Here is a 13,758-nt window from a genome sequence, read left to right on the forward strand (position 1 = left end):
TTAAAAAAAAAAAAAAAGATCATAGCAGACCTAACAGTCCTTAAATCAAGCAGACCTAGACTGAAACCACAGAAGATTACCCAAGGATCTAGTCAGACCTAAGCATTTATTAGCTGTCAAGACTAAGTGTGCCATGCTCTGGCCAGACCTGAGAGCATCAAGTTAAAACACTGAACTTCTGGAGACAAAAAAAATTCAGCACAATCACAAGTTTCCTGCCCACCATCAAGTCAGTCCTCAAAACAAAGCACTAGCCTTTTGGTATCAATACTGTAGGACCCTGTACTACACTAGCTTTCACTGGCTTCCCAGCTCCAGATGAGCATGCTTTAACGGTCATTTGTCCCACTAAAGCAATAACAAGTTTGATTTTAGCTCTAAATGAAAGATAACTGCAGCTGAATTAGGTAGAGTAAGAGAATCAGTACCCACATTGTGGATCCTTAATCATGCATTAAGATTTCTGAGCAACCAGGTAAGGTTTAGTGGAGATTGCTTGTTGACAGAAGACACAGCTAAAGAGTTCCGCATAATTAAAAAAAAAAAAATATTTGTACCTACCAATATATCAGTACTGGCAATAGTACTGAGCCTCAAATACTCAACAGCTCTCTGCTGCAGCTCAACATCAGCATTCTTTAGCTGACTGTCACTGCGCAATACATCTTGAATTGTAGTTTTGATTTCTGGAAACAGGTTCACAAACTTGATGTAGGTAGACAGAAGCAGAGCTCGGGTAGGAACACTACACAGATGAAACTTGGAATGTAGCAAGTTGAACTGGATAAGGGGACTTAAAAGATAGGAAGAAAAATAATTTGTTTAGTTTTTGTAGACATGATAATTCTTAATGCATTACTAGCAAGAGCTGAATCATTTGCTATCTGGCCTTTAGGAATATTAAATAGACATTAGATTCTTTACAGCAAGTGTTACTACTTCAATTCAGTATTTTAGAAAGTGTTTTACCTTGATCTTGGATCACCTGCTATCAGGTTTCCAAATTCTCCCAAGATGTAGCCACCTACTTTTACAAGATTCTCATGGCATGCTGGAGCTTGAAGGGCCTGTAACAACACATTAATAGTCATTGATCTGTAGCATATCAAAAAAGATCTTTTCTGTCACTTCCATGTCCGGCTTCCTAGTCTACTTTCCTGTAAGAGCAGACCATACATCTAGACACTATAGAGCACTTATGAGAAAAGCATGATAGGTGGTATGACTTCATAGAAGAATCTCTAACATAAGTATTACTTGCTTAAGAGCACTCTTAGGCCCATCTAGCAGCAGTGTGGACTTCTGGGGACAGACACAGATACTTAGGTTTCCCCTTACATCTTTAGTAGTATCAGAAGGATATTAACATACTTAATTTAAACCTTGTAAGAATGTACTGAAGTTGCCCAAGATAAAAATATTGTCTTTATTGATTATGAAGAAACAGATAGCAGGGATGAGTTCTGAAAGTCAGCTTAAACGTTCAGGAAAGGAAATTAGAAAAAAAGTGGAAAGCCCATATGAAGCAGCCAAACAAAGCAACAAGGCCAGACATTTGAAAGTGTTCTTCTTTAAGAGTTGAAATTCCAGTTTTATCAGATCCTGAACAGAAGGAATGGGTATATGCTTCCAGAAGTATCATAAAGTTATCATTTTGAGTGTTTTGGATTCCTGCATGCAGAAAACTAAAAAAAAAAAAGCCACCCTGTAAAAGGCTTCTATTTGTACTACATTTCAGTAATTTTGCAGGTAATATGATTTCCTTACTAAGCCATCCATTCAATGCCATCCACTGAAATAACAAAAAACCCAGCATAATCCACCTTGCCCTCTCTCACTAAAACCAGAACAGTACCAGGTGTATTCCACATTACTTAAGCCAGACAAGCTTCTCATCAACTTAATACGGTCTCTGGCTTTGAAAAATCTATGCTAGTTTTATGGAAACCTTCAGCAGCATTTTGTTGAAATATTCAGGATATTTTTTACTCCTCCCTAACATGGGGAAACACACACACATGCTACATCACGTGGTGTTTACTCAATTTCTACCTCACTTTGAAAGTGAATTGAAAACAGTTATTCTCACCTCAAAAACAGTCTTTGCTGCATACCCTTGAACATCATCCCTGTTGATGACAATCTGAATAACTCGATACCACACTTCTTCACTGACATAGTCACCAGCAATGCGAATCAGATTCAAGATTGTATCCACATACCAGGTATAATCCACTGCATACTTCTCAGCTAGAATTGCAACTTTCAGAACCTGAAGACACATAAGAGAATAAAGAAGGTTGGCTAGCTTCTACTATAAGCTGTGTATCAAGATTCACTTTCATATATACCTAGTGATACCCCATTGTAGCCCAGAAGCCTCAGTTTCAGATGTGGCAGCTTGCTTACTTGCTCCCACAGCTAAGGTGAAAGACGAACATTGAAATTCTGTGCCAGAACACACCAGTTGCCAGGTACATAATGCTTTCCCTATAATGCATTCAAATGTTGCATCTGTGGCTTTTCAACTGTCTACCTGAGTGATCAAGAGCAATTTATCGAATACTTTTTGTTTGCTATAAAAACACTAAGCCATCACCAAGACAGGATCAAGTAAGAAATCAGGGACCACTAAAAAGAAAAAAAAAAGTGGAAACTCAATCTAGCAGAGACAGATTGGAGTCACCAAAATATAGTACGACCTGAAAAAGTCAGCTAAGATTCCTATATCCTGAAGCAAGCAATCAGAATAGGAAGAAACCTCCACATAATTTATCAGTTGCATTTGTACTGACCTATTCTTTTAGGAGTAGTAAATTAACAGAATGAATTTCAGATTATCTGCCAAGTCAGGGTACATTGCCAACAGCAACAAGACAGTACAAGAGGTAAATCAACTAACAGTGTATTCTATGTTTAACTTCTCTGATCAAGAAACTTTAGCACCTAATTAAGCTAAATAATTACCATAAGTACAGGTTGTGGCTACCATTCTAAGAAGGTCATTAAGTGACTATTTCAACTTCTGCATTTTTTTCCTGCTTGGTGGAAGGAGACAGATATGCCTCTCAGCTGATAAGGCATTGGATTTGGAAATCCTTAGACTGAGAGAATGTTCTCATAGCATACACAGTATGAAGTTCTACTTACAAGTAAGTATTTATCACATTAATTTTTGAAGCTATTAAACAGTTGACTAGAATAGGACATAACCCTCAGATCTAGAGATTGTATTTGCTCAAGCATTGATAAAATTCACTTCATTTTCTATATGCAATGCTGTGAGACCAAGATTTGTTTTTAAAATTCCTAGTTTCCAACGTTTGGTTTTGTTTTTTTTTCCCCTCTTCCCTGTTAGTTTAACCTAAATGAAGAACATTCTTTGCTATTAGACTACAAACTTAAGAGGATTTTGGGTTTTGTTTTGGATTTTTTTTAAACAACTATGAAAAAGAATCTCCACCACAGACTATCCAGCATCCCAATCAATAAATGATACATATGGTGCCAAAGCTAGCTATGAAAAAATTAAGGCAATATCTCACAATTTCTTCTCTAATGGAATAATCAGCAGTCTCCAAGTAATTCAGCATTTCAGCCACAATCTGTTGGGCATTGCTTCGGTCACACATTGCGTACAGGAGATCTACAGCTCTTTGTCGTACACTTACATCTCTTTCAGTCTGCAAAAGGACACACAGCAAAAGGTCAAGATGGTTTCATCTTTATCTGGAAAGCACATGCAACTTACTGAAGAGATGAAACTTACTATAATCCATAGTAAAATTTAGAACAAATGCATTATTTTCATAATCTTTCAGATGCAGAATTAACTGAGATATACCCTTCACATAAGCTACGAGTTTCTCATGTTATTCTCACTTTCAGTCACCTAGCAAGAGGTAACTGGAGATTCAGACAGCTTCCTGCTTTTAGATAATATTACAAAAATTCAAATAATCAGATTTTGTTTCTGTAGTATATGCATTCAAATCTATGCAAGTGCTGAAAGGATGGAGGACTACCTTATTTCCCTAAGTAGAGTGAATGAGTTTGTGGTCCACTGTGCACTGGGTAACTGGCACCACTGGCCACAAATGCACTAATAACTGGCTGAAGTTGTCAAATTGTCACCAGGCCAATGGGTAATTAGCTACCTGCAGGTTTAGTGTTGGGATTGCCTTGTATTAACAGAAGCCCAGCTATAACAGATATGTACTTTAAAGTTAGACAAACATATTAATATGTTACAGCATGAGCTCGGAAGAAAACAATACATGTAAACACTGAAGTGTGCAAGTAAATTTACATGCAAATCAGTCTTCCTCTTTCAAACTTCTGCTTTTTCACATAAACATGGCCTGGGAATGTGTCTTTCTGGTTTCTTGACTTTCTGATTCTGCAGTGGAAGTTGACACGCTCTGCTGCTCCCCATAGGCTACTGCAGTGAAGGAACAATGCCTGATACCAGCAAGACAGTAATAAAACAAAGTCTTCTCAGCATTCTCCATTTTGAAATTCCCCATTTTGAAAGAATTATTCATCTTCAGTCTACAGCTTGAGGAGATACCAAAATGTTACAGGGGCCACAGCTACAAGTGTCAGATTTACTAGTAAGCTGCAGAAACAAACTGAAGCTGACCTCTGGCGTTGCCAGCACAAGAAGATTTTGCGTGATTAAGGAAAAAACCTAAAGCAGACTTCTGAGAATAACTCATTTGGTCCCCAAGTATTATTAGCTTAATTGGGGATGGGGGGCTTGGGGCAGTGGGGAAAGGACACTGAGACAGGGGAGAAGACAACACTCAAAACAGACTGCACACTTAAATATTTACCTTCAATGCATTGATAACTGTTTCTATGTGTGTTTTCACAGCCTCATGTGAAAATTCAGAGCTGGCAAGCGTGCACATGCTTTCCAGTGCTAGGTAACGCAAATTAGTTTCTCGGTGCTGCAAGAACTGACCTAGCTGGTTACAGGCACGGACTAGTAGATTTGGCTCACTGCACAGAACAGGAGAGAAAGTGAAAGGGTTAAAAGCAACAGGTTTGAGAACACCCAATACAGAATACTATTTCTGCAGTAGAAATTTCTTGATGTCTCAAAAGCATCTGCCAGAATGGCCTGCTGGTGAAATGAAAATTCAGATACTGTGAGCAAATAATCTCTGTTGGATTAGAGTGGTGGGGTCAATACAAAACACCAAAAAAAAAAAGCAGCAGCAAGAAACAAAGCAATTACAAAATATGCTGACAGCAACACAATTCATTAACATTGTTCAATTCCATTGCTGTGGCTGTGTTCCAGTCTAGCAGGCAACTTCATATTCTGTTCTCGCCCCCTTCTCCTCCCACTAAAATTCCATCTAGTGTTCAAGAGAAAGCCACAGCTTTTCACTTAAAATCCTCTCATAACAGAAGTATTCTCACAGCTCACCTGTCATGATGTATAATTAAGCTTATTGCCTCAAACAGCACAGCGTTCTTCGCATTTGAGTGTTGTACTTTTTTTGACTTTGGTGGCTCCTGCGCTTTGTTAAGAATAGTTTCCAGGCATTCCGTTAGACGACCACGTACCGCAGGGTCTTCTGGAGAAGAACAAGCCATTGGACAACTTCATTTTGCTCAACACCCTAATCCCTACCTTAGGCCTTCCGCCTTGCTAAATCTGAATAAACTGAAGTATTCTGATACATTAAAGACAGTTCACCCTCCCCCAATATGCAGCAGGCAAAAGAATTCTAAGCCACAGTTCTGTTTGAGCAAGAAGGAAAGACAAATGCAATCTGCACTGTAATATGTTTCAAGGCTTTAATATAGTTGATAACATTAAAGAATGTTTAAAATGGCAGTTGCAACTGGTTTTAAGATGCACCCTGGTGCATCTTTACTTTAAGCTGCTTGGCCTTTTGAATTATGTTGTGTTTAATTTTAACAAATCTGAAACACTCAATAGTACAGACTTCCATATCCTTGTCTTAAGACAATGGGCTTGTACTCGAAGTTATGGTAACACCACAGCACAGTAGCTCTTTGGAGATAGTGTACTGCATAGAAGAGATGACCACTGTTGTGATTTGTGCATTACCTGGAGGTGGATAGCACTGTAACAGCCTCAGAAGTTTCACAGATAACCAAGGAGCAGGAACAAAGTAGTATGTATAGTCCTGAAGATCTGTTGATGCAGAAGTTACAATCTGTAAAATAAGCAGACAGCATGTCAGCTACTGAAGTGATGCACAGTCATGGGGACCCAAAGAATACTGTAGGTCACCTTTGACAGAGGCTTACAAAACTACGTCACTAACAATGTTTAATTTAGTAGATTAATTAGGTGCAAGTTGTCATACTACGAGTATACCATTAGGTTCCCTAGTAATAGAAATTCAGTTTTACAGATACAGTAGTCAGAGAATCATAGTATCATTAAGGTTGGAAAAGACCCTTAAGATCATTGAGTCCAATCGTTAACCTACCACTGTCAAGTCCATCACTATACCATGTCCTTGAGCACCACGTCTATCTGTTCTTTAAATACCTCCAGGGATAGAGACTCAACCACTTCCCTGGGTAGCCTGTTCCAATGGTTGACCACCCTTTCGGTGAAGAAGTTTTTCCTAATATCTAACCTAAACTTCCCCTGGCACAGCTTGAGGCCGTTTCATCTCGTCCTATCACTTGTTACTAGGGAGAAGAGACCAAACCCCACCTTGCTACAACCTCCTAGTCTAGGAATTCTTCATTCTTAAGAAAAGCAAGTATGCTTTCAGGAAGAGAAGATGACCATCTTGTAACACCAAAACATTTAACTACAAGCTTGACTTTCTTTGGTTCAGCAATTCATAGGTTCAACTAACAGAAAGCCTAAATATAGTTCTGCTGATAGGTGAACTTGGAATTCAAGCACAAGATGCTATGACAGACTGAACTAAAGCAGAAGGACGAACTAACACCTTTAGTAATATTCATACTCCAGAGCAAAGACAGATAGCTTTCACAGAAGAGGTTTATATGCATAGTGAAATGTGATAAGGATTGAGTTTCAGAGGGAGTACCCTTCTTCATGGATCTCTTTTCCCCCTTTGATTCTAGGGTAAGCATGAGTTTGGTAGTAGCTTTGCTCACAGAAATTCTATCTAATTCTTGCTGCTCCATTACAGAACAGCTATGTACTTCCCTCAGCATTCCTTTGCTTTTAAGTATGAGACAAAATCTTTGTATTTGAAAAGAAATTAAATGTCTCTGAACTACAAGTAATTTTGGGTATAACACTGCATAAATTGGTCTAAAAATGCATGTGAAGTAGTATACTCCCATGTCTTTCATACCTTCCAAAAGACAAAACAAACAAACAAACCAGTAACATAAGTTTTCCAGCATGAAGATGCTAAACTTACAGAAATGTCTCTCCACTCCTCCCTGCACCCCCTGTCCCTGTTTAACTCCCTACACACATTTAAAGAATATCAAATGCTTATGATTATTAACCTAGCAGCAGCTCAAAAGAGGGAACAGGAAGAAGACTCATCTTGTAAGGAGCTTAAAGTTAAAAGTATGGGCTGTATTTTTGAGGGTTCTGTGCAGCAGTTTGCAGAATCAGTCTTTGATCCAACTACTCTTTGGTGTTATAGTAACATAAAATGAGGATTAAAAACTCAACTGCATCATGAGGATCCTTTCGAATACAAGTAGCAGAGAGAGAAAGACAACTTCTTGCTACATAGACTTGGAGCATAGCAAGGATTACACCAAGAAAGTCTGGGCAAGCTAATACAGTTTTCTGCCCTGGTAGGCAACAAATGTTAAAAAGATGAGCTGAACCAGGTATATGAAGTGAAACTGAATCATCTTCACTTTTAATGCCACACTAAACTAATCTGACCTAGAAAGCTGAATAAATAAGCAACAGTAAGCTAACCTGACCTAGAAAGCTGAGTAAATTAAGCAACAGTCAAGTATTATCAGGGTTATCACTGGACTCACTCTGCTTAATCTAGACACTGCCAAGGAGACTGAAGTTTTAAACTCTTCTGGGTTCTTCTGTGCCAAAGTGGTGATCAGACTTGTAGCTGCAGTAACCACACCCTAGAAAAAAAACCAAAGTCATACATTCAATTTTGTAACCGTTTAAGATGCTGTCCATTAACACCTTTCACTTCAAGTATTTCTTTTTTTTATGTACAACAAAACTAAGTTTATCTCCATGACAAAGCCCCACATTAAAAAGCGCTTTATTTGGCTAGCAGCTAGACTAATTACACATCTTCAAAATTCATCAGGAATTTCAACAACATGATACTGCCATGCTTGCAGAGCATTTATGCTATTTTTTTTTTATTACCTTTGTCTCATGTTTGGATAGTACATCTAAAAGAACAGAGCGCTATATTAAAATAAAGCCTGGATGCAAATTGTCTTACTACACAAGAGAAGTATGAGTAGAAGAAACAGGATGCAGCAGATCATCCAAGAAAGAATTCTGACAACCCAACATGAAGAGAGGGCTTTGTATAACACAAACATTTTATATTACTGCAGACTAAACCACTCTTACTACTGCTGAAGCACAGGTCTTAACAGCCTTACTTTCCTAAAGAAACTAGACAGGGGGAAAAAGTGTCTCTTATGTAGAACAGCGAAATAAGAATGACAACATGGACATGACACAACAAGGAAGTCCAAGCACTGACAAATCAGGCCTTGCATTTTTAGTGCAGGTCTAATCTTAAAAGGCCTAGGAAAATTAGTATTACACCTATGCAATATGACTTAGGATCACAAGGCACAAGATTAATTTATTTATAGCCAGAGCAAAAGAACTTATGCATACCATTCTTATATCTCCAAGAAAAAGGTAAACAAAGCTTTATTAAAAATTAATATATAAAGCAACTAAAAAAGGACAACTCGTTCCATTTGTTTCCCCAATCCTGAAGGAAAGAGCAACTCACTTGCTTGAAAGACTCAAGAAGAAATAAATTAATAGTGTATTTAACAGCAGAAGTGGCATCATTCTCTATACAGAGTGTTCCCAAAAAGCATAATGAAGCTGATTTACCAAGTGCTGGTCATTGAGGAGATGCACCACTCTAGACGTCCAGTCTCCCATGGGGACAAGGTCAGGAGAAGTTCTATATAAACGCAGCAAGCATAAGGCAGCACTCTGCTTCACGCTATCCATAGTATCTCTGCAAGACATAAATATGGATTTAAAACACAGTGGTTAAGTCACAGCAATACTTGCAGGCCATCATTATGCTAGTCTTTGCACTGACTCAGCATCCCTAGCCAGGCAGCATCTTTTCAATAGAAGCTGAAACAGAAGTTCACTAAGTTCTTCCTATGTTACAGTATTTGTTCTTCCTCATTTTGTCCAGTAAGTTTTAACTAGTCAAGTTTTCAACCACTACATATGTCTAGTAGCCTCTATAATGATTCTTTGCAACTTAGAGTGATATTTCACATCTTTTTATCAGAATTGAAAGTTCATTGTTAGACGAGCACAAGCTCATCTAAATCACGAGAACAAGCTTCTTCCAAACTGACTCAAGTCAAACAGTTAAGGTATAGTATATTATGCATACAACCAAAGTTGGATCTCCTGATAGGTCCTGCGTATCAGATACAAATCATTAACTACTCAACAGCTTCAGTACACCTACAGCTAGCACGCAAGTCAGCTAGCTATCACCAAGCATGCAACCCACAAATCTATTCACCTTGCCATCCATGCTGCTGGTACAGAAATGGACTATTTTAAGAGCAGCATGCTACTATTCTAGTTCAGTGAACTCCCTTTCACAAAGTAGTCAATTAAGCATTTTGTATGTTGCACAAACAACAGCTAAAAAAGTGTACAGAGCATTAGCACTGAAAGTTTTAAGAGGCAGTTTATACTGTACAATCTTGGCTAAAGGTTCAGAAACCTCCACATCCCCAGTAAAAGTTCAGTCCACCTATTCTTTATGAATTTACCAATCTTCCATGAGATCAAGCTGTACCTCGGTTAAAAAAAAAAAACAAACCAACCAACCTATTCTTCCTCTCCCTCCCTCCAATATATTTTCAAGCTAAGGGAGCTACCCTGAAGTTGCAAATATAACTGACAGTGCTCATTCTTCACAGGTCACTTATATAAAACATGTATGTGTAGATGTCGTATCTATATTCTCTTAGAAATGCAGAAGGAACGAGGCCCTGAAGACTGATCTAAGAACATAATCACAGCTCAAAGTCAAACAAGTCTGAACTGAAGGTGCTGTGCTCTGTCTGTGATTGATGACCCTAAGTGAAATTTTTGGAACTTAAGGTTATTGTATTAAAATGCATGACTCATCATTGCAGTGTTGTCTCCGCTATGCTACATGGAGAACAGCGCCTGGCAACGGCAGTGTAGGACAGGACAGCAACAAGCCTGACAGGGCCCCAGAACATGCCATCTCTAAACATGTACCCTTACACAGGGAATTCCATGTTTGAGATAGGTGGAGTTATGGGATAGATTCTCCCCCATCTTGTCCACCAGACCAGACCCATTCTGAACATCAGGTGCTAGCTGCTTATTCTTCTCTTTCTGGCCCATATTACATTCCAGCTCTGCAAAACAGTAACTGTTAAAGTGTGGCATTATAGAGACGCTATTTCAAGAGTTCAGGAGTATTTCCTAAGACTTTTGCCACAACTAGATATCACGTTATATCCTTCCTCTTGTCGCCAACTCAGACAGTGCACATAATAGACACAGTCAGAATTAGTGTTGCATAAGCAAGCACGTTTCCAACATTTGCAAGCTCCAGTGCTTGACATTTAGAGTATTAATACAGTTCTTATGCAACATGTTGCTTTTTTATATTAATGTAAGACATTTGTTTGTTATAAAACAAGATCCATGCATATTCCAAAATATTTCATATCCGTAAGAGTTTAAATGCACTCTTTACACTTGGACATTTTAAGTTTCAAAATAAATTAGCTCTGCAATCACAAGTTTCATTTTAGATTTACTTAACTACAGTTCCGGACATTTGCCAGGTCTGTTTAGAGACCTCTAGCAATACAAAGGGAAAGTTAGAAAGTTGGCAGTGACTATTTGCCATTTACAGTAATTGCTGTTTACATGGCTAGCAGAGGAAGCAAGAAAGCTCACACAACAGAATATTCTCACATTCTTTATGAAGTCAGGACCATTTAAATAAGAGCTTCAGTTTATAACAAAATTTGTAGTGTAAACATTTATTTAGGTTCATTTATTTCTTCTTTTCATCAGGAAAGATAAGGAAAGTAAAACATACTCATTTCAGGGGCATTCACTGCCACACATCTATGCAGAACAAACACTTGATCACAACAGAGCTGTAAAGGCCTATTCAAGATATTGGCATAATATTAATTTCCATGTTGTATTTCTGCACTTACACAAGCAACTCCATGCTCAGGTATATCACAGTATCTGCAGTTACTGGAAGTTGTCACTATTTGTACTGCAAGCTCAGGGCTGCATAGCTCTAAGCATGGATTAAACTGCTGCAATGGAACTGAGTTGCTGAAAAGGTTTATTGGTGGTATGTTTTAAGGAGGCATGTCATACCTACCCAGCTACAAGTATTTTTGGAATTTCTCCAGCAAATGCTTCTGCCATCTCCCGGCTACCCACATTAGCAATACAATGCAGAGCAAGCCCCATGAAGGTGGGGTTGCGGCTGGCCAGATCATTCTTAATTGCGTTGTTTATTAAGCGAATCAGCTCACTGTTAGAGTTCACCAGTACGGAGATGAAGAGATATCCCTGTGATTCAGAAAAAGGAAAATGAAAATTTATTTTAGCTGACTTAAATTATGTTTTCTGTTAATGCCACAAGTAATTCTTTGAGACATACAGTTCTCTTCCAATACCAAACATAGGGGCAGAAACAGATATTCAGATTGCAGAGCGAAGGCTAGAAAGATTAAGTGAAGCAAACAAAAATAAGTAAGTCTAGTGTTATCCTAATTTACCAGTTTTTAAGTGTTTCATCAGTCTATTTCAGCATATACTCAAAAGACCATTTTAGATGAATGGGAACAAATCAAGAATTTGGCTTTGATTCAGACACTAGTGAGTTACGTATACCTGATAAACACAACCTCACCCAGGAAGATATAAAAAGATATTCTGAAAGTTAAAAGGTTAGTTACTTTTTAACGCAACACTCAAGGCAGTTCCTTAACAAGAGTAATGATTTTACGCAGAGTGCACGTTTTTACCTTGTACAATAAGTACAAGATTCCCTGTGCACAAATGTGTTTAAATTTCAGAATCACTGATAGATCCAAAATAAGGCTTTAAGGGGTGTGTGTGTGAATGAAGCAGTCCTTTACAGACTATACAGCTGAGGCAGGATATTAGACAGAACAGCTTATCTTTTCTAGGGACCGAGTTACTCACAATTTGTTTCTCTGTATATCTGTTGGAACTGAGAAGGTTTACAGCCTCCATGTGACCAAAGTCAATGTCATGCCCCAGGAGAAAGATGAAAAGAAGTTTGCAGACATATTTTTTCTTACTGTAACCATCCAGAGCCTTGTCACCTGGAAAGCAAGGAAACAAAGAATAATTAAGCCTATGTTGTTCCTATATCTGGTGTTCCCCCCCGCCTCAGTTCCACTGAGGTACCTCATCATGTCTTACACTAAGATGACTTACAGTTGTACCTAGCAATTAAGACTGACATTTGATTCACTATGTAACACCCTACAGAAGAGGGACAAACTGAGGGCTCAGCTATTGCAGTACTTGAATTTCACAGATTTTAAATGTATTATTTCAGCTTTTTTTCACTCTACAGTGAGCATAATGCTAAATATATCCTCTTATCTCTGACTTAAAGGACTGAAAGTCTTTACATCATTTTGTGCTAAACACATGAAAGTTATCACAAACCATCATCAACAGATGTCAGACAATCAAACAACTCTTAAGTTTAAAAAAAAATTATTCCCAGTCATAGAACACTGGTAGCTTGTAGCTATTCCTAATAGTCCGAGACAGAAAAACACACAACTCTGAAAAAGCTGAGCTGTCACTGCATCAAGAAGACATTCATATGATAATAGTTTTAAATATTTATCTAAATCTGAAATTCATTTATAAGGAAAAAAACTCCAAAACCTGAAGATTTTAGTGTTAATGCCATTTACCATTATCTATATCCTAAAGGACAGTCATGAAATAATGCTATCATCTAGTCCCTGAATTATCCTGCTGTGTCCTTCAAGTATTTTGTTGCTGAGGCAGTGCATACGTGTTTACTCAATTTTGACTTTCCTGTTTCTGTTAAGAGCAGCTATGTCTTCCACACACATTCTCTTGTTAAACCAATTATCAAACCTTTATCAAAGTAAAAGGTCTTAACACACTTCCTGAAGTGCACCACAGTAGAGAACTCAGTAACAACAAAATAAAAACAGCAAGTCTTTTTAGAAAAATAGAATGATAGAGGTATATCCCAAAGCCTTGAAAAAACACGTGAAATTAGATTACCATGAGAGCTTTAAAGTGTTTGTAAAATAAAAGTATCACAAGTGTTTCAGTTTTAGAAGAAAAACGCACCCTAAACAGGTTTGGCCTTACGTTGCAGTATTGCTGTATTTTACAAGCTTGTAAAAGCTACATGAAACAGTACAGCAGCTTACAGCTCAGACAGACCACTTCTTTTCCTAAAGAAAACAGTTACACATAAACATACACTTTTTGCAGAAAATTCTGCCCCTACCCTAACT

General features: G+C 38.0%; 1 protein-coding gene across 4 annotated transcripts in view; it reads right to left on the bottom strand.

Annotated features, from left to right (window-relative positions):
* AP2A2 (adaptor related protein complex 2 subunit alpha 2) overlaps window positions 1-13,758 on the bottom strand; it is a 47,899-nt gene that overhangs the window by 10,660 nt on the left and 23,481 nt on the right. For 2 of the 4 annotated variants that reach the window (XM_087745814.1, XM_087745811.1), the window contains exons 3-13: window positions 12,425-12,567; window positions 11,592-11,785; window positions 9,059-9,188; window positions 7,984-8,085; window positions 6,089-6,197; window positions 5,438-5,585; window positions 4,836-5,004; window positions 3,546-3,683; window positions 2,090-2,272; window positions 970-1,067; window positions 562-793 (exon numbers count right to left, since the gene is read on the bottom strand). In XM_087745814.1, the coding sequence (XP_087601940.1) occupies window positions 562-793; window positions 970-1,067; window positions 2,090-2,272; window positions 3,546-3,683; window positions 4,836-5,004; window positions 5,438-5,585; window positions 6,089-6,197; window positions 7,984-8,085; window positions 9,059-9,188; window positions 11,592-11,785; window positions 12,425-12,567 (1,646 nt within the window). Of the gene's footprint in view, window positions 1-561; window positions 794-969; window positions 1,068-2,089; window positions 2,273-3,545; window positions 3,684-4,835; window positions 5,005-5,437; window positions 5,589-6,088; window positions 6,198-7,983; window positions 8,086-9,058; window positions 9,189-11,591; window positions 11,786-12,424; window positions 12,568-13,758 lie in introns of all 4 variants that reach the window. The other 2 variants (XM_087745812.1, XM_087745810.1) reach the window with 1 other exon arrangement.

Source organism: Nipponia nippon, unplaced genomic scaffold (assembly GCF_047370975.1).
Source record: "Nipponia nippon isolate SJK-2023a ecotype South Korea unplaced genomic scaffold, ASM4737097v1 scaffold_10, whole genome shotgun sequence".
In the NCBI taxonomy this organism is placed as follows: Eukaryota; Metazoa; Chordata; class Aves; order Pelecaniformes; family Threskiornithidae; genus Nipponia; species Nipponia nippon.